This window comes from Pteronotus mesoamericanus, unplaced genomic scaffold (genome assembly GCF_021234165.1).
Source record: "Pteronotus mesoamericanus isolate MK-2021 breed Mesoamerican mustached bat unplaced genomic scaffold, CSHL_Meso_final contig_50, whole genome shotgun sequence".
Classification (NCBI taxonomy): Eukaryota; Metazoa; Chordata; class Mammalia; order Chiroptera; family Mormoopidae; genus Pteronotus; species Pteronotus mesoamericanus.
Genome location: NW_026555186.1, coordinates 259,328 through 280,125, shown reverse-complemented (window position 1 = coordinate 280,125; position 20,798 = coordinate 259,328). Strand labels below are relative to the sequence as shown.

The 20,798-nt window shown below is 32.5% G+C and overlaps 1 protein-coding gene across 2 annotated transcripts in view; it reads right to left on the bottom strand.

Moving 5' to 3' along the window:
- Positions 1-761: 761 nt before the first annotated feature.
- LOC129074391 (cadherin-10) overlaps positions 762-20,798 on the bottom strand; it is a 74,634-nt gene continuing 54,597 nt past the window's right edge. The window contains exons 6-11 of one of the 2 annotated variants that reach the window (XM_054578196.1): positions 20,500-20,753; positions 16,357-16,493; positions 11,425-11,546; positions 6,379-6,487; positions 2,807-3,058; positions 762-1,252 (exon numbers count right to left, since the gene is read on the bottom strand). In XM_054578196.1, coding sequence (XP_054434171.1) covers positions 762-1,252; positions 2,807-3,058; positions 6,379-6,487; positions 11,425-11,546; positions 16,357-16,493; positions 20,500-20,753 — 1,365 coding nt within the window. The remainder of the gene's footprint in view (positions 1,253-2,806; positions 3,059-6,378; positions 6,488-11,424; positions 11,547-16,356; positions 16,494-20,499; positions 20,754-20,798) is intronic. The other variant, XM_054578197.1, reaches the window with a different exon arrangement.

Below are 20,798 nucleotides of genomic sequence, written 5' to 3'. Positions count from 1 at the left end.
CATTGTTCCCATATCACAGCACAACAAAACTAAGTGGAAAAATAATCTTTCCCTAAATCGTATTAATTTGGTTAGAGCGCTCAACGGTAATTTAATGACTTTGTGTCCTTCTGTGTACTCCATGTACTTTCGTACCCAGATATTTAGTCTATGGCAAAACTTTTCTTGCTGGGGGGAGGGAAAAAAAGCTAGAGACAAAGTAGTTGTAAAAACTGGTTTATTTTTTAAAAATAAATACAAAAATATAAATATAAAACATTAGCAGATAGAATTTGATGAAATGAAATTGCACAAACGTTTTGTATACCAGTTTGCATATCACACCTACTAACACCACATGTACATTTTTTTCTTTTAAATTTAATGTACAGAACAGGATATACCTTAAAATTTTTCTTTACCTTTTTTAAAAGCTTCATTTGCAAGGGCAGGGCATGTATCTAACAGAAGCGGCTTGCTTGTGAGGTTGCGTAAGGGAGAACTATCCTGTTCGTATTTCTGAAATTATCTTTTATTTCTAAAATGGATAACACTGAATTTCCATAGCTTTGGCTCTTGGAAGTGATTAAATAAAATGTCGTATATATTCCATGAGACATCCTACAGGGAAGAATTAATGCAATTAATGAACAAATTTAAAAGTAAATTGGTAAAAATAGTGCTGAGTGGCAAGAAAATTCTCCTCAATGTCAAATATTGTAAAGTGGAGATGGGGTTGGTAAAGTTACTTCCTCTTGTTTAAACAGAATATATAGCGTAGGTTAAGAGTCTTTGTCACTTTCCCCGCCACCATACATTTCAGCCAGCTTGTTAAACCGAGGGCCCCACTCCCGGAGGTAATCATAGTTTTGGTCTCCGTCAGTAGTGCCAGATTCTAATGAACTCAGCGATTCCGCGATGGAATCGTTTCCTTCGTAGGCATAGGTTGCAAGTGAGTCGTAGGGAGGTGCGGTGGGGTCGAGATCGTGTTCTTTCAGCCTTTCATTAATGAAATCCCGGACATCCGTGTTATCTGGAGCCGTAGGAGTCCTCCGGGGAATGAATAAAGTTTCCGGAATAATATCTCGTCGCAGCTTCTTTTCCTCGATAGCTGCGGGATTCCTCAGGGTGCCGATATCAAAGGCCTGGGTGTCCTCCTCTCCGCCGCCCTCGTCGTTATAGCTGACAATGTTGTCTCTGATGTCTTCTTTAGACAAGATCAGAGGCTCTTTTTTTCGCTGTCTTTTCAGAGCTGCAAACAGTACTACTATAACTTGAAAAAAGAAAGATACATTAGAGATCCTTCTACAACACTGCATAAATAACGAGTGGAAGTACTTCAGAGCAGTTTAAGAAACAGGTTTCCCAGGACAGGTTAGAATTTAAGATTAATATTGTACTTAGATCAATATGGGGTGGGGCACGGGGGGTGGTATTGAGGGATTTAACCAGGATGGGGAGAGTTTAAGAGCAGAGTATTTAACTTATTTTTAAAGCAATGTGGGATATTCCTCAATTCTAGTGGCTTCTAAGAATTGTTTAAAGATAGTTTCTGATTGTACAGACTTTATTTGTACTTTGCATTACATAGTGACATAGACGTTATATTAAAAAATGACACAAATTGAATTTAGCTTCAAATAAAACAATTAGGAGCTAAAAATATGTACACATTTCTTACACCGTTATAAAATATTAAAAGAGCAGCATTCTTTACAAGATATGGAGTATTGGTTTCTGTTAAGTAGCTTTACTGAAGGATTTGCATAGATTTTTTTTCTTACATTGTTTAAAGAAAGCCTTACTGGGGGGGGAAGGCCATATTACTTGACTTTATTGGTTTAGAAATTTATGATATTTTCCATGGAAATATATTATTACATATGAAATCAAAAATAATTGTTGGATTACATGAGGGCAAATAGATCATTCAAACTAATACACTGAATTAACTACAAAACTCATGTATGTACCTTGGCTAAATGCATGTAAAGTATAGCTCCACAAGTAGAAATGTGTATCACTCCAAGGATATTTCTTTACTTCCACAACAAGGTATCAATACTAATAATAATTTTAATTATAATAATGACAATTGAATAAAAGATAGAAGAAAGATAATATTAAAATCCATCTGGTTGTATTTAGTTTCCCGTCCTTATTTTGGTCATGATCCTTTAAAATATTGATTTGAAAAAAACAGAGATGAATTCAATTATTAAATATATATGCAGAAATATGTTTTTATTTAGCCTCTTAAGAACAAACACTTAAAGAATATGGGATTTATTATTGTTATAAACTGAATACATCCTTTCCAAATTTCTATGGTAAAGCCTAAATCCTCAATGTGATGATGTTTGGAAGCAGGGTCTTTGGCTCCAAAAAAGAGAATTCATTTCACTGCTTCTTAAACATCAGATGTAGTTTTTGTTTGTTTGTGTGTTTGTGTCTTAGGAGGGTCACAGGAATACTCACATAGTTTGTTCATTCATATATATATATATATATATATATATATATATATATATATATATATATAGTTAGTTAGTTACTTACTTACCTTGTTTCAGACACTCAGAAATTGTGTAATGTTAGAAAACAGTTTTGAATATCTTTAATTTTCACTTTCATTTAAAAAAGGAAGGTAATAACTCTGATCACATAGAAATATTTTAATATGAACACCATTCCATTGTTAACTTATGCCTATCTTAAAGGTCGGGGTTAGTTTGAGGGAAAGTATTTTAACAGCAACATTTCTTATTGACAAGCACACTACAGTAAGCGACCAAAAGAGAGTCCCATTTTCTCCGAAGCTCCTTACCCAGCAGAATGATGATGCAGAGCAGGATGGCGATCAAGGCGCCGGTGCTGAGGCCGGCGGGCAGCAGCAGGGCCTCGGCGCTGCACGACTGCATGTTGCCCTCGCTGTCGCACGCGCACACGCGGATGGTGAGCGTGCCCGTGCTGCTCTGAATCGGGTAATCGTTGTCTGATATCACCACGGGCAGGAGGTAGCTACTTATTTCATGTCTATTGAATCCATTTTTCCTGGTTAAAATTCTGGCAGTATTATCTAAAATAAATTTTAAAATATTACAAATGACGTTGAACAGTAGATTTGTCTCCTCCTGATCGCCATGGTTTTGGCATATAAACAAAGTGATGTTTATGCAAAGTATAAAACTGACATCAATTTTCGTATAAAATGCACACGATGCACATAAGATAAATAGTTTGGGGAATCTACTACTCTGCTTATAGTTAGATTTTCAATAATTCACAGATGTTTTCAAAACAGTAAATTTTTGTAAGTGAATCATTTATCAAGACTACACAGATAATAGCATATTGTTTTCAGAAACAAATATTCTGCATACCCAGTAAAAAATTACAGCAATTTTTTTTTACTTACAAACGTGCATGTGTGTCTACACTCACACATATGTACACAAAACACTAATTCAATATTCATGCAGAAAGATATGACTGGATAAATTTTCAGTATAGTTGCACTTTTAAAATCAATAATGTAATCAAAACTCCATGCGTCCCAGTATATGAACAACAGTAAACAAGTTCCTTAATATTTCTGAACTTTGATTCCCACCCATTAAAATGAATATAATGTATAACATAAAGTATTGGTATAAGTCAAAGACAACTGATGTGGAGTGTGTGATTGAACATACAGGGAAAAGTAGGGATTTAATAAAGGCCAGTATCCCACTACCAAGTACATTGCTACTGGTATTTCTTTATCTGATAACTCACCCAGTATCCATGAATGGAGGGAAAGGGACTGATTAAAAAAATAAAAAAAAGATATCTTCTATCCCTATATAACCAACACGTATTAAAAAATGAAGTCAATACACACTTAGGTAATCATTTCCTACTAGGTTTACCCAATGCATTTAGTCTAGTTTAGTCAATCCCACAGGGCTCTTTAAAATGCCCACATAGGGAAGGGAGTGAGTTAGCCAATAGTTAAATCAAATAAGACGGGGGTTGCGGGGGGAAGGACAGTTTTTTGCAGGTACAGTGGTTCAACTTAAAAAAATCATTTTCTAAATTATTAGTGAGAAGTTAAATTCTACTATATCAGTTAGCTAAATAAGCTATGAAAGTACATTAACAAAACAGATGTCCATAAGCAGACTTTTAAAATAAAATGAAATCTTGATAATTTCACAATTTTGACTTATCTTTCAAGAAGTACTAGGATACAATTCCTCTATTCTCAAATCTATATTAAAGTAAAATTTATGTACATGTAGGTATTTTTAGATTTTTTTTTACCTTATACTTTAACTTTACAAAAGTTTCTAAATCTTAATTTTGTCTTCAAAAGCTTTGATATATTAAAGAACCAAAGTTTTACCCTCAACTAACCATTCTATGTAAATCATTTAGTAAATACTCAGAAAAGTATCATATAATAGTGCCTTTGATCTAAAGTTAATGGTAAGTAAGGGAATCATAAGAACAAAAAACACCAAATGTGGTATCACAGAAGCAGGAATTTTTTTTTCCAAAAAAATGAATGATATCATAGAATTAAAGACTTTTAAGTTCAACCTATAAATAAATGCCAGGATATTTTCTCAAGAAGAGCAACATGAAGGTAATGTCTATGTCATTGGAATTTCTTGCAAATCCACTCAATAACAGAAAATAGTAATTTATGCAGTATTAGGTTAAATATTCCATCAGACTTTAGTGGTATTCTGTGTTCAGGTTTATATTCACATAGCTTTTACCCTTGATTTGAGTAACAGAGGGTCATGAACCCTTCCTAATATAGGAAAAAATGGCCCTACTTGTCAAAAATTAAGATTAACCTTGAGTTGCTTTCCCAATAACTGTGAAATGCTGTATAAGACATACTGTTTAAAGTCTCCATTACTTTCTGAAATTGAGAAGTGCTGCCCTGGCTGCTGTGGCTCAGTGGACTGAGTGCCTGACTGCAAACTAAAGGGCTGCTGGTTCGATTCCCAGTCAGAGCACATGCCTGGGTTGCAGGTCAGGTGCCCAGCAGGGGGAGCACAACAGGCAACCACACATTGATGTTTCCTCTCTTTCTCTTTCTCCCTCCCTTCCCCTGTCTAAAAATAAGTAAATCTAAAAAATAAAATAAAATTGAGAAGTGCTTGTTGGGACCCAGGGCTCAGTGTAAAAGGAACAACAAAAGAAATTAAAATTTAATTAGTTATAATATGTCCAGTCTAAGTTTTATGTTTAGGTAGCCAGATTCAGCAAATTTAAATGATGGGTGTTGCTTTTATGATATTCAGATATAATTAGGTTTTTTTTTTGTATTTTGAATGCCAATTGTATGTTAATTTTTCAAGTCACATATATTTTAGGTGTATAGAGAGATGGAAAACTTAGACATTACAAAAAAGTGAGATTTAGCAAACATTTTGTGCAAAGTTCCTACTGCATCAAATATCACGAAAAATATTTGGCTCAATATAAAACTATTCATTATCTTAAACCAGTTTCTGACATTCTGAAAGCCACCCAGAAGTACTATAGCAACCTGGCTCCTCCAGCATAAATACACTATTATGATGGTATTGTAAATATGCCAATGTAGTTAAGATTTAAAGAATAACTGTATCTACAGTTGCTGTAAAACAAATATATCTTTTAATAAAAACTAGCTGATGTGATTAGTTTAACATAAATTTATGATAGAAAGAAATGCTCTAATTACATACTTCTGTTTAGACTAGACTAATTATCACATATATTCTCCAAAGAAAAAGCAATTAAACTTTTTAAAAATAGTACCCATTTACATATCTTTTTCTTCTAAAATATGTTTGACCTTTTTTGGCAAATACAAAAAATATTTAATTTTGGTGTTTTTGATTACAGAGACATAAAATGTATGCATTATGCAGGAGAATAGTGTATTTTGCCCTTGCAACTATAGTTTTTAAAAAATAGTTTATTTTTCATTGTACTTTTCCATTACCATCTCTCTCCCCCATACCCTCTTCTACCTCCACCCGGCTCCTGCGGTCTTTAGTGCTTAATCCCATCACAAGCTCATAGGTTGCCTTCCTTCTTCTCACTCCTCTTCTTGTGTCCTACGTTTTTTGTTGAGGGAATCGATTATTTCCAGCTTTTCTAATGTTTTCAAGATTCAATCTTTTAATTAGGTGCCATATAAAGACTTCTTCATATATTGTATTATTTTAAAATTTAAGAAAGTAAACACTATCAACCAAGAAATTGCCATAGTATTTCATTAAATATCTGACAGAAACAAAAGCATGTAAGGTAGATCAGTAAATTAATACATCATGTATATGGTAATTGTTACTTTGGGGGAAATGTCTTGTATGTCACCTTAAATCATAATGAACATATTCTATAATTTACCTTCATTGTCCTGTACTGTGAAGTTTGGATTGACAGCAGCTAAACTGAAGAAAAATTTCTGTCCACCTAAAGGGTCATCTTTGTCTACTGCACTTATAGTCTGTATTAGCTGCAGGAAAGAGAAAAATCATGTTTATCAAACTTCCATGGATATAATCTGCTTTGTAATATGTAATTTTTTGACATCTAATTTTGTCTAAAAATTTTGAAAGGCAATTGACTTTCTTCCTCATGCATTTATCTTTATTAAAATTATTCCACCCTTTTTATTATTACTTTGATTTTAACGAAGTCCCTATCTTTTTCTTTCTCACTCTCCCTGTCTGTGTTACTCTGTCTCTATTTTTCTTCTTTCTCTCAATTTTTCTTAAATATTAGTCATTCCTTTAAAATATCAAATGGTAATATATCCTTGAAAATGTTATTCATTTAGATATAGGATTTGAACTGCGTAAGTTATTTCACATATATTTAAATAATGATCTGGGAGACTTTATCTAATGTAGGAAAATTTTACAAAATTATTTTTATTCTGGTTTTATCATTAAAAGTAAAGCAAAAACTATTAAAAAATGTAGAGATTCTACAGAAAACATTATACATAACTTTTGAAGGAAAGACAAACATTATATTATGTTCTTTAACAGTAAGATCTCACTTTATTTGCACTGTCAGTAAAATTGTGTATTTTTAATTGAACATATTCATCCTATAAGGAAAGGTTATTTATCAGAGTCAACTCTTTGATATTATTAGGATAACAGAATATAAGAAGCTACCTACTAACAAAGCAGAAAATTTAACACCTTATACTACAATCAGATAATTGCTTTCAACATGTTATGTGATTTATATATATATATATATATATATATATATATATATATATGTAACATAACTATGTCCTTTTGGCCTATATCCCTTTTGTCTATAACTTACAACATTCTGTATACTTTTTTTACATATTTTAATTTTGCAAAAGAGCTTCCGAAGTGGTTAAATATATGTACTGATACCTATATAAGTGGACAAATTTATGTGTAACTAAAAAAATAAATACTTTTTACTGCATTCACTCAGTTTAACAATGTATGGATCATTAATGGGAATATTTACTTCTGATGTTTCGTTGACTGAGAGATTTCAAGTTTAAAACATGATGTAAAATAATTATGAAAAATGAAGAAATTATTTTAACTATACTATATTGTTATTTTTCTCTTAAAGCCTCTTAAAAAATTAAAATGTGGTAAACTTGAGGAAATCCCTATTTAATTAGAACCCTAACCATTTATTTCTAAATGATACAAGAGATATAATCATACCAAAGACAAATGTTTATTGTCTAGAAACAAGCAGAAAAAAACTGTAAATTTTGAATAATTTTAACATATAATTTCAAATATAACTACTTTGTGAATGTTGGTAGGAATTTAAATTTAAATAGAAGAAAATTTATGGCTAATGTCTTATTTGTTCAGTAAAAAAACTGAAAGATGGTACACATATGAAGGAATTAAAGAGAAAAATGTTAAAATATTGTTAACTAATAATCTTTAAAAGGTATAGATGTAAATACTAAAAAGTTTCTTGGCTGACCTGTTTGTTGAGCAATCTAAATACTTTTATTTTTAAATATGGTTTATAAGAATAAGTAGAGGAGAAAAAAATGGATAAATGAAATAACATCAAGAAATATAGTAGACTAATGGAAATTTGTTAACATTACTATATTAACACTCACATATAGACACATAAATGATAAAAATGTGACAGTAAAGGTAATGATCTTTTAAAATAAAAACTACATCTCATAATAAATATACACTTGCAACTATGATTACAAATTACAATTATAGTTCATTATTATGGACCAAAATAATATATATAAGAGAAAAAATGGCCACTTATTTACATATATCTATAAGAAATTATAAAGACTTACATAAAACTTTTAGACTAAAATATATTTTAATAAAAGATGGTAGCATTGTAGATTTCAAAATCAGTGATTCACTGATACATTTTCAATAAATTTTATGGAGGAAATAAGTGAAGTTCATATTAATAATACAAATGCAATAGAATCACATGTCAGAAATCTTTATCAAATTATAACATATTTTTATGATCCCAAGACTTCTTTATTGCAGATGAAAGCATTTACTTCTTTTTCATAATTTTTTCTTTGAGACACAAGTTGGTTTCTAGTGTCCACCTGCTCCATATCCAGCATTTACTTTTCAATCTAGTGTTCCTTTTCCATTTTCAGTCATACATTAAAAAAATCACAATATTTTGTGTTGGTATATTACCATAAAGCATTGCAAAATAAATCAGAAGTTGACAACAAGAGGGATATAATGCTGTTTCCCTGTCTCTCTATAAAAGCACTTACTATTTTATTTCTACTGAAGACAAATTCATTTTGATCCATTAAAAAAAAAGTTTGCCACAATTAGGGAAAAAAGTAACTACTGATGTCCAAGATTCATTTTAGGCATATGAAAAATAGACACAGATAAGTCACTTATATTTTATCTCACTAGCAGTTGTATAATTTGTTTATATGTTTGCTGGGCTATTCTAGAATAACTTTAAATCAACTTGAAGGGTGTTTTAGTGGTCATGCTATTGTATAATGGCGCATAGGATGATGAATGGGTTTTAAGATACTAAAAGTTAGAAAACTGGTTGCTAAGTTTTGGTATAGGAAGACTAATAGTTTCTGTTGCTGAAAAATTCCCTTTATTCTGGTAAAGAGACACTTTTCACTTGTTAGGGAAGAAATTAAACACTGTTTTAAGAAAAATACATACAGGATATTCTGGGTTTGAAAAGGGCCCAGAGTTTTGATACTATGAATGGCTACATGGAAGCAGCCCATTCTTTCCTGGGAAGACTGCCTGGGAAATCTCCTGCGGGAAGGAAATAGAATTTCCCATAGAGATTAAATATTGTTAAAATATATTTTATTGACTGGAAGAGTGGGGCAGTGTCAGGGAAAATGGGAGAAAATAAAAACAGCAGACCTTCTCTTCTGACCTTTTCTAAGCTCCCCTACCCTCCCTCCGAAAGCAAAAAAAAAAATGGAGAGTCAAGTGGCCTAGTTCAGAAACAGGAAAGGAAGATTAATACTACATAAATGGTGAGTTGTATCTTTTCCCAGAGGGAAAGTCTTCCGCCCTCAGGCAAGAAAGGAGTCGTGGGTGGCAATTAACTACTTCTGTCTTCTCATTTGGTCCACACACCAGATGAATGGAATTATTTTCCAGGTTGTTGTTCTAAATGCTGCTCTTAAAGAACACTTAATGCAGACGAGTATTGGGTGGATTGAAATGCTCCATAAATAACTAAAGCTCACCCAGAAGTCCTAACAAAGCTCTCACTCCCTTGGAGGAGGAAGGACAGAGTTAATGAATGAATTTCAAGGAAGTATCAGGTAGAAGGACTTTACCAAAGAACCACTTTGATTTTTCCTGCTAGGATGTCATGATCTGGAATTCCATCGCTGGGTATGTAAGTTTAGTTTAAGCAATCATTTTTCAACCTGTGAGACTAAAATGACATTTAACAAACTGCTCTTATTAAAAATAACTGCCACGAGAGACTATTGTACATGCAGCTAATTAGACAAAATTTATTAATCATGTTTTTCTTATCACATTTGTCAGAATAGGCTACCTTTTATTAAAATTGTCTTTTATTTGATGTTTTTTCTTCAGTATGACAAATGGTGCTTAAAACTCCAAAAATATAAACTTACAGAGCCAGATAAAGTTTTAAAAGGAATTTTTTTAAAAAAAGGAATAAGGAAAATAAACACAATCGTTTATTTTGTATATTTTGAATACATTTCAAAATCAAATGCTCTGAAAAGATATGTCTTGAAAAATCAAATAAAATAACCATAGAAGAAGCAAAATATGCAGCTGTTGCCAAGTGGGTATTTTATCTTTTTGAGAAAAAGCTTCAACTTATATCATGCTGAGCCTGGCAAGCAGAGGACTATTTGGAATGGTATTTTCAGGGCACACACTGTTTTATTAAAAAGTAGGTCGTAAGTAGCTAAGACACTTAAATATTCCACATTAAACATTTCTATAATATTTTCAAATAAAAAAAGAATCTTATTGCAACAATTTTACCATTTCAAACAATAGACAGGCTATTGAAATCCTGTTACAGTCTGTAGAAGATCTGAAGTTATTCCACAATGTAATTTACATAAAAAATATAACAATGACATTGATGTTTACAAAGAGCATTGAATGATATCAAAACGCCATACAGTTTTATGATGGCTCCTCTCTCTTTAGTAAATCTTTGATTCCCAATTATTATTTATAACATGCAGCTTCCTTCTGTGAAGATAGCACTCAAACTAATTAAGAGCATTTCATATATACGCTGGAGGTTTTCAAACAACAAAATGAGTCCACTGAGGAAAAGACTTAAAGAGTTATAAACAAAGCTGATAGAGGAAGAATGTTTTAAAGGACAAAAACTAAGTCATTAAGCATTTTATGTGTTGCTATAATAATAAAATGCAAGCATAAACATAAGGAGCAAATTTTGTAGCCCCACTTCTGAACCATGTTTGTATGCATTGAAATATTGATGGATTGTTTTTGTTGATCCCATGTATTTGTCTGTTTTTCCTAACTTTTATTTCCTATCTATCAGTTATCTATCTTAATCTAATGGCACACCTGAGGGTTTTCCTTTTGTTTAAGTGTTTATTTGTTTTTGTTTTGGAAATTTTAAAAATTATTCTCACACCTTAATTTTTGTGGCAACAATGAAGTCTTATATACATTAGACATTCACAAAAGACATATGAAATTTTTTATACCATTATTTATAACATCTTCAGCCTTAAAAAACACCAGCATGTGTTTGTTAGTTTGCTTTTAATTATATTACTGGGGCTTTATGTAAGTGTTTTTTATCTTTATTTTCTCACTCTTCTCAAGATTAGGAAAAGAAAATATTTAACCATGCTGTTAAAATCTTCCTATTCTTTTAAATCCTTTCAGTACTCACCTGTCCTGGTCTGGCATTTTCACATACAAAAGTGTCATAGAACACAGCAAATTGTGGGGCATTGTCATTAACATCCAAAATTCTCACAAAAACAGCCACACGGGTCATCTCTTTGGGATTGTCTAGAAAAGGGAAAGGAAAAGTTTAGGGAGACACAGTTTGTCCAAGATTTACTTTATATAAGCATCTGTGGCTATTAAGTGCTCACACACAAATAAGCAGCATGGCAAGTCTACTAACATAATGAGCAAATGCAATAAAGACAATTACTAAGAGCCTAATTAAGTCATCATGAATTCAGTCATTGGGCTCAAGAGTACTATTATTATTTTAGAAAATATTTTTAAAAGCGCTATCCAGTGTAAATGAGTTCATATTATATTTGTGCCCTTACTGTTCAAATATATATAACACAAAAACAAATATTTAATAAAGCTTTGTTATACATCATTACATTACTTAATCTTTCCTGATTTTATTAGACAAAGAAGCAGTTTTTAATAAATTAGTAACACTCCTGAGTTCATTAGCTCCCAAGTGGTCGTTGCTCTTTTACGACCTACCCTCTGACTACTTTTATCACTGAAATGAATTCCAATACTACTCTTAACTCTCCTTGTGGAAATTTTAATATGCAGCTACTAATTTTACAAAGTGGATAGAAATTTACAATGGAATATTTTCATTCATATAATTGTTACTAGTAATATTTCAACATTCCAGGCAAAATTCTGTGCAACAAAATTAGCTTTCTAGTAACCTATAGTATAACAATTATGATTTTTGCTATAAATGCTAAATACAAGAGCATCAAACTTTTCACATAAAAAGATTCATTTAAAACTTGTTTCCATTGATAAATGGAATTTTAAAATAGAAATATCTATGTAGCTTAGCCTTGGGTAACACCTTAATATGAATCATAATTACATTATCTCCACTATGGATTTTTCTAGGCATTTATACAGATATCTGAGACATTTTAAACTCAGGTTATATTTATCAGCCTTCATGATATCAAAATCTCGGTCTCTGGATAGAGTTCAACTTCTGTGTGAATTTTGGTGAATTCAGGCTAAAGATCAATAGAAAAGGGAAAAGGAGACAATTAGTTAAAGCAAAACAAACATACAAAGAGCATGTGAGCTGAGGAACAGAAGCAATCTTATTTAATGGTCTCTACCAATACAGGTTAGGAGTAATAGCATTTACCCTTGTTAAATTTATCTAACATTCTAATGTTATTCAAGTAATTTTTAGATACAAGGGTAAAAATCTTGCCACATGCAAATAGGGAGTGTGTCACAATTCAAAAGAATGTAATTCTTCTCTTTTCTCTGCGTGTAATTATGTTACTAAAATAAAGAGATCAGTACTTTTAAAAAATACCATGTACGAACCAGTTACTCAGCAGGAGCATTTACAAGGCTGAAGTAGTATGAAGGCAAGCAGGCAGAATTCTAAATCCACTTGGAAGTGTATTTACCTTCCCTTCCTCTTTTCAAAGGAAACTTTCAAATGCCTGTCCACTTTAACACTCCAGTCTTTCCTCAGTCTTCTTAACCCACATGTATTCAGTTCTCAGGTTCTGATTTCCTACTTGCTCATCTATCTCTGCATATTGTTCACTTCCTAATGTGTCAGGTGATTAAACAGTGCAGACCGGCGAGTCAAACATAGAGCTGCTTTGACGTCCAGGCCCACCACTCATTTACTATATGACTTTGGTCAATTTACTCCATCTCTCTAATGCTTCGAGTTACTCAATAGGAATCAAAATAAAATTTCTCACAGTTATCTGAAAAATTAGATGAGTTAATGCAGGAAAGCTTCTGATCAAAGTATCAATTTTTTGGTAAGTATACAATATGCGTTGCCTTTAATTATTATCATCTTTATTATCATGGTCATATCTTCTTCATTTCCTTACATTATTTAAGAGTTTATGTTCTTTCTCCACAGAAAGCATCCACACAATAAAAACCTGTTAACTAGCTCTCCTGCAATGCACGAGGATCTGAAGCAGGGCACATACAGGAAGAAGCGGAGAGAGGGGAAAATGCTCTTCACAATTCTCCGGCCTCTCCTACTTCCAGGCTGTTTGTCCCCATGCAGATGCACAGTGTCCAACTACCCATGACCCCTCGGCTGTCTAAAGTTACTTGGAGAAGACGGGGAAGGTATGATTCTTCCATATTTTCTAGAACATGCTCTTAACTAATTACATAGTTAGTGGATATAAGCAACATATTTTCTTTCATAGAAATTCTTGACACAAAATAACTCTTTTGTGGGTAGCAATTCACTTTCTAAATATGTCACAGAGTGGAGAGAGAGAGAAAAGTCTCATATCTAAAAAGCTGCAATGTCAGTCCTTCCTCTAACAATAGTATATAGAGATTCTCGAGCCTCCTTACACATAAGTCAAGTCTCTTCAAATGAAAAGCTAAGTCCACAGGGATAAATGTACTTTATAAGGCATCAAGTCCGGAGTCACCTATTCAAAAACCAATGCCTGCACTGATCTTTTTACGAGCAGGTACTGCAGCCAATGTATAAATAAAACTATAAAGCATTTCAAGAAATCATCACACTGAATAGTAGCTGGCATGTATTTACCACCTACCTGAGTCTTGCTCAGAGTTATCAAGGCAAAGTCCTTCGTAGCAACAATGTATCAACAATAAAGAATCCTAAAATTATGTCCAAAGATGAATCTGTGCCTCTGTCTCCACAGGCTTTTCCCTACCTCCCAGAAGAGGACATTAAACCATTTTCTAGGAATCTTAGGCTTTAGGAAGACGTACCTTTTTCTCTCCTTATGTTAAGAATTTCCACTACTAAGGAACTAGACATAGATACAGAGTCAGTCTTTACGTGTGAACTTTGCTCAGCTGTCCTCAAAATGCATGGCAATGTTTATTGTTAAATTTTCAGGTGTGGGGGAGGGACTCATGGGTATCCACAATGATGTGTCTGACAATCCATGATTGTGACCTATTAATGTTAGATTTTTTTTATTCTTCACATGGCATTTAAAATGTTTTTTTTAGAGAAGGAACAGAGTATTTGTTCAGGGTCTTCTGCACTAAATAATCACCTGCAGTGGTACTTGCCACATGATGTGACATACTGCTGTGGAATGTAGAATTAAACTGTTAGAGGCAGGGCCTGGAAACATGTCAATCTGTCCAGCTTAGGGCTTGGTATAGACACGGTAACCATCAACCCAGTGTTTAAAATCTAGTAAAAACAATTTCCTGTATGCTCTTTGCCTCTTACCCTCATTCCCTGGAACACCCAGAACACCATAATGGGCCCCTGACTGCTTGTGGTTTGGCAGGTAGACGTTCCCATCAGTACCCCACAGACTGATTCATTTCAGGGTAAGAAATAGGTTTAGTTTTTAAAAAGAACATAATTGGCTTAGCTTTTCACAGAATCATAATTACTTCAACTAGCTTTAGAAGTTAAATTTCTCAAAGTATCTGAAATGGAAAATGCAGTTTCTAGCTCACTGGATTAAATAAGGATCTTGAACCAAAGAGAGCACAAACAATCATGGTTCTGGAATGACCACATTGGATCCTGTCAGGCACTTCTTTTACCCATGGTGATATGGAGACAGATAGAGAAATCAAAGCTCTTTTTAAAAGGAAAACTCAAAAAATCTTCTGTTAGCTTTAAAAGGTACAGCCATTTATATCTCACTATGGAAACACTGGATCATTTGGACCATCACATTAATCCATATTTCTAAGTCAGATTTAAGGAGGAAGCTGAATCTTTTACTTTATCTTGAAGTTTTGAATTCATTGCTGATGGTCTGTTTAGCTTAGTTCCCAACCTTTGAGACTCTCCGTTTTCAGCCCCAAGGTTCTGCCACCCAAATCCTGGAATGGATACTTCACATACCTTGACCTTGATACATGTTTGTGGATTCAGGTTGGTATTCGGGTCTGGAATCTATAGGCTTAGTTTTCCACAATGGTTCAGTCCCTAATCAATGCATTTTTTTTAAGCAGTTAAAGAGTTGCTCTACTCCATGTGCGTAATAATACAGGTATCAGAAACTGTGAACAGGTTTGCGTATGTTGACAGGGTAATGCACAATTAATTGTACAGGGCCTCATGCTATTGTTTTAATGCTCTGCTGTTGCATGTTAAATTTCTTAATCATTTTTAATAAGAAGCCAGATACTTCAATTTACTCAATGGGCTCCCCAAATATGTAGCCAGTCCTGTGTACAGGCAAGAACTTTTGCTATTAGAGGCAGATGTCGTTTTGAATCTTTGTTTTGCTCACTACTGTTTGGATGAAATTTTGTAAATTAGGTAGAGAATTAAGTATTTGATCTGGAAACAAAATGACTGGTTTCAAATTACAGTTTTATTACTTCTGATATTGTGATTTTGGGCAAGTTACTAAAACCTTTGGAACCTTATTTCCTTCTCTGTCCAGTAAGGTCAATAAAAATATAACTAAGAGAAAACTAAATTTAAATTATTAGACTAATACCTAGCGCAGAGTGTTCATTAGATATTATTATAATTACTTTTATTTCCTTACTTGTAAAATAAAAGTAACAGTATATACCTGCATGTTTGCTATTAAAATTAAATGATATATATCCAGCATCTAGCACAGGTTCTAATTCTTAGTGTCCATGAAAGAAATATAACACATGTTATTTTCTCAGCAGAGCCAATCTTTAATTCCCAATTATAGATTTTTAATTAGTTAATATAAAATGTAGATTCACCTAGACCTATACTTATCACTCAGTGTATATAAAAACTGTTGAAAATTATAGACATTGAAAGTTTTTTAAACACTTAGATTAAAACATAAATCTTGTGTGCAATAAAAAGAAATTATTTTAATATAAAATGAAAATATGTTAAATGCTATACACAAAAAATTCATCTTACTGATTTCAGCAGCTATGACAGTAAGATTGTGCCATTGAGACAGTTCACGGTCAAGTGGCTTTGATATATAAAGGGATCCATTTCCAGAATGTATATTAAAGATTCTGTCAAGGTCAGTATGGCGATCCAAGGAAAACCTGAACAGAGAGACCCAAGAAAAATACATGGCAGTGTTATTGATGATATGTAGAATAAAATGATAAAATGCAAAGATACATATCTATGGATATATAATAGTTTCAGGTATACATTGTAATAATCTAGAATGCAGATAATTTTATCAACTTATCTCACACACACACACTTCTTCCCAAGGCTTGAGTTGGCAATTTGTTTTGCATTCAAATTCTAGTCTTCTAAATTTTGTTATTATCATTAACTATTTCTATATTCAATTGATTTTGACGTATTTTTTTTTTCAACGAGACAGTTGTTATTACATGTGGTTACATTATCAACTGGCAACCTTGTAACTGAGAATTCTCTTGAGGAACTATAAGATCTAATGCAACAGATCATTCCCAGAAGCAACATCTTTTTCTTAGTCAGAAAGTTGGAGACAACATTAGTTTCCTCAGAGTAGTATGTCAGCAATTTATGATGGTGTTTACTGGCTTCATGGTATGAGAGCTATGTAGCTTCAGTTTCTTAACTGAATGTGTCGTTGTAAAAGGTACGTATTTTAACCAGAGATGTTTTAAAAATAAAAAAGTTTAGGATAGGAGTTTTTATACATTTGTATAGTTTTATACAGAATGTATAAATAAGAATTTAATCTAAGAAAATAAATTCTTAGTATATGTATAAAAAAAGTTATTCTGCATATTGATTAAAGGCATTGTGTTGGATGCATCATGCAAATTGATTGAAGGCATTGTGTTGGATATATCATTCTAGAGCCAAACACCAGGTTTGTCAATCGGGTTGATATACTTTAGATAAATACTGTTATTTGTGGGTTTGTCAGCCAAGGCTTAAAATAGCTATATTTTTCATTCGTTGCTCCCACTTCGCAGACATAGTGGCTTACAAATGTTTCCTACTTCTTGAGTTAGCAAGCATAAGCTTCAAGTTATATGTAATTTTCATATTAGAAAACAAAGTTAAACAAAGTTGACAAGGCCAGGGGAAACATTGAGTTATAGTATATCTTTTCCTAAGCAACAGCTATCATTTATTTTAACAAAAAGTATATTAAATAGTATTTTTAAATTGGGTTTGTGAATAATGCAAAAGGTGCCATAAAAATCTCTTGTAGTGTTTCAAAATTGTATATTTACAGAAATCAATTTAAATTTATTTAAATCAGTTCTAAATAGAATTATACCAGTAACCTATAAATCTTCTTAATAACTCTGGTTCTTTTTATTAACATAATATGAATTCAGTTTTGTATTCAAACTACATATCTTATCATTCACAAATAAAGCAAAAAATTGTATCTCTATATGTGGAATAAGTCACAAACTCAATGACAACTTAATAAAATGTTTTACTTCTGAAAGACTCAATATAAATTTTCCTCCTTGGAGTGTTCTGTTATCACCTGAAGCATCATCTCTTTGCCCCTTCTATCATAAAGTACCTTTTACCACTCATCCCTGTCATTTACTACACTGCAATAGGGATTTATTTCATCTCACATCACAAACATGAAATGAAACACGAAAATGCCAAGCATCCTATATGGAGTCTAATAGGCAATCAATTAATACTATTTCTCATACTGAATCATCTTCCTTAAAAGAGAGAATTCCTTGAGAAACATGTCAATATAAGGTGTGGTGATCCACAAATATTAGTTAATGAAAGAGAGAATCACTGAATTACTTGACATTTTGTCAAATGATAGGGTTATTTCTATAGAGATATTACATGAAGTTTCAATATGTAAATAAATATAAAGCATAATTGTGTTTACCAAATCAATTTATTCATGTTTTGACTCAATTATTTCTTGTAGTTTAGTTTAAAGGAATAATGACAAAATCGAGAGGATTATGGGAGATTATCTGGAAGATATAAAGACTCTGGTTCTTATTCAAACTTGATAAAGTCTATTTTTAAATTATGTATTGATAAATTGTGTGTTAACTTGCATCCTCCTTTTTAAAACCATTTCCAAAACACATTTTAAGTAAATCTCTTGGAGTACTGCATCAAGATTTATAATATATGACACTTTACAACATGCCAAATGGTATCATCCCATAATTACATTGCATTAATAAAGATACTTTCTTTAAAAAATATGTTTTAACTTCCATATCCTATCAAGAGTAACATTCTGAAATGTTCATTTGCATTTTCTAAATCACGGTAGCATAAGATCAAATATATATCAAACTTCATGGTATAGACACTACAGTAATAACCAGTGAAGTTATTAATTCTATTGTGCATGGTATAGACAAATGGATTCTTTTCTGCTGATCCTTAGACTTGCATCCTGGTTAACATTATATATTATATAAATTTATATATATTTATTCCTTACCCAAGGGCATGCCTACAGACTTGAGAGAGAGGGGAAAGGAGGGAGAGAGAGAGGGAGAGAAACAATGATGTGAGAGAGAAACATTGATCAGTTGCTTTTTGTCTGCACTCCAATTGGGATCAAACCTACAGTGTAGCATGTGCCTCAACCTGGAAATGAACCAGTGACGTTTTGGTTTACAGGACAACACTCTGACCAAGTAAACCACACTGGCCAGGGCTAAATACTGTATTTTTTTTTGTTTGAAAAAGCTACAGCCATATTTTTGACATAAAGTCATCATAAAATTATGAGAGAATGAAAATGTATTTCATTGTGTGGAGAACTATCATCACATCGCTAGCTAACAATGCTATTAGATTTAAAATAAACTTTTTAATTAAAATATTATATTTCATTTTCTTAAAAGTTCATGTTAAAATCAAAAACACAACACAGCCTGTTAAAGCCCATTGGAACATATGCCAAGAAAATGCTGGGTAAGTATTTAATGGGGAAATTAAATGTGTATATTGGTTATTTAAAAGTCTCAAAGGGAAGAAAATCCAAAGAATGCAGCAATTTCAATGAAGATAAATGGATTGGAGGAGGGACCTTTATGGAAACATGATGCCGGCAGATGGGAGCTTACGTGATCCCCGTGTACACACGTTTGTTCTGCCAATATGTAACCTCCGATTCTGTATGTGACCAGAAGAAAATATTTTGGTAAAATTATATGTACCAAATAGTAATTTTAATGTATATAAAATATGACTTCACTGAAGATATTGCAGAACCCACAGAAGGTTTAAGGTGAGCTAGAATCACATGGCATATAAAATTAGAGGTTCCCTAGTTGGCAGAGAAGAGTGCACTTGGAAATGGTCCAACCATTTGAACTCCTACTGGCCTGGTTCACATGGAACAAGGGGTAAACCAAGTCAGCCTGCTGAGAATTAATGAAACAAGTGAAATCCAAAATACATGACAGACCGACAATTTGAAGTGAGCAGTCATTTGATGATATATATATAGATATCTGTATTTCTTTAAAATGATACAAGTAATAGTGAAAACTTTTTGAGTCTTTCATATTTTGGAGGGTTTATCACATCTCATATGTTTTCAGGCTGTCACTTACTCTTATCTTTTTGGAATAGTCTAATATGTTCTGATTAAGCCAAAACAACAGCAGGGAAAAAAACACTTCTTTGATGGCAGGAGTATGGGGGGAATTTCTAATACCATAATGTAACTGCCCTGAAACATTATTATTATTACATTCTTTTTAGCTGTTAATACTCCTCTCAATCCCATGTATTATTTCAGAACCTGAAAGCACAAATAAAATGATTTAATTACATTTTAAATGTATAGATGAAATAGTAAAATAATGTCCTTTATTTATACTAGTGATCAGAACGACAAATGCCTTAAAGAGGCAGGCAGATGATACAGAGCAAGTTTCATGCTTAAAGCCATGAATAGAACTAAAGCAAACTATGAAACTTATGTGTGTCCTGCCCCAAACAGAGACGACTTTACATACAACTTATTGAGAGACCCTCTTATCTTTCATTGCATTAAATACTTAAGGGGAATTTCATGACATCTATATATACTTCAATTATTCTTCTTTTCATCTTAAATATAGGCATAATTACCTAATGGGGCTAGAAGTAGAATCTGGGTCCCTTGCCATTACAGTTCCAATAATTGTGCCAACTTCAATGTCTTCATGAACCTCAAACAGATAGGAGGACCTGCTAAAAACAGGAGGTTCATCCACATCTTCTATAGAGATTTTCACAATCGTCGTATCTTTAAATGGTCCTAGGTAATAAAAACGTGGATCCACGTGGGTATTTTCTGCCTCTACCTTCAGGGTGTAAAGTCTTCGGCTCTCATAGTCAAGTGGCTGTATTAAAAAAAAATAATTAGAATAAAACATGAAATTCAAGTG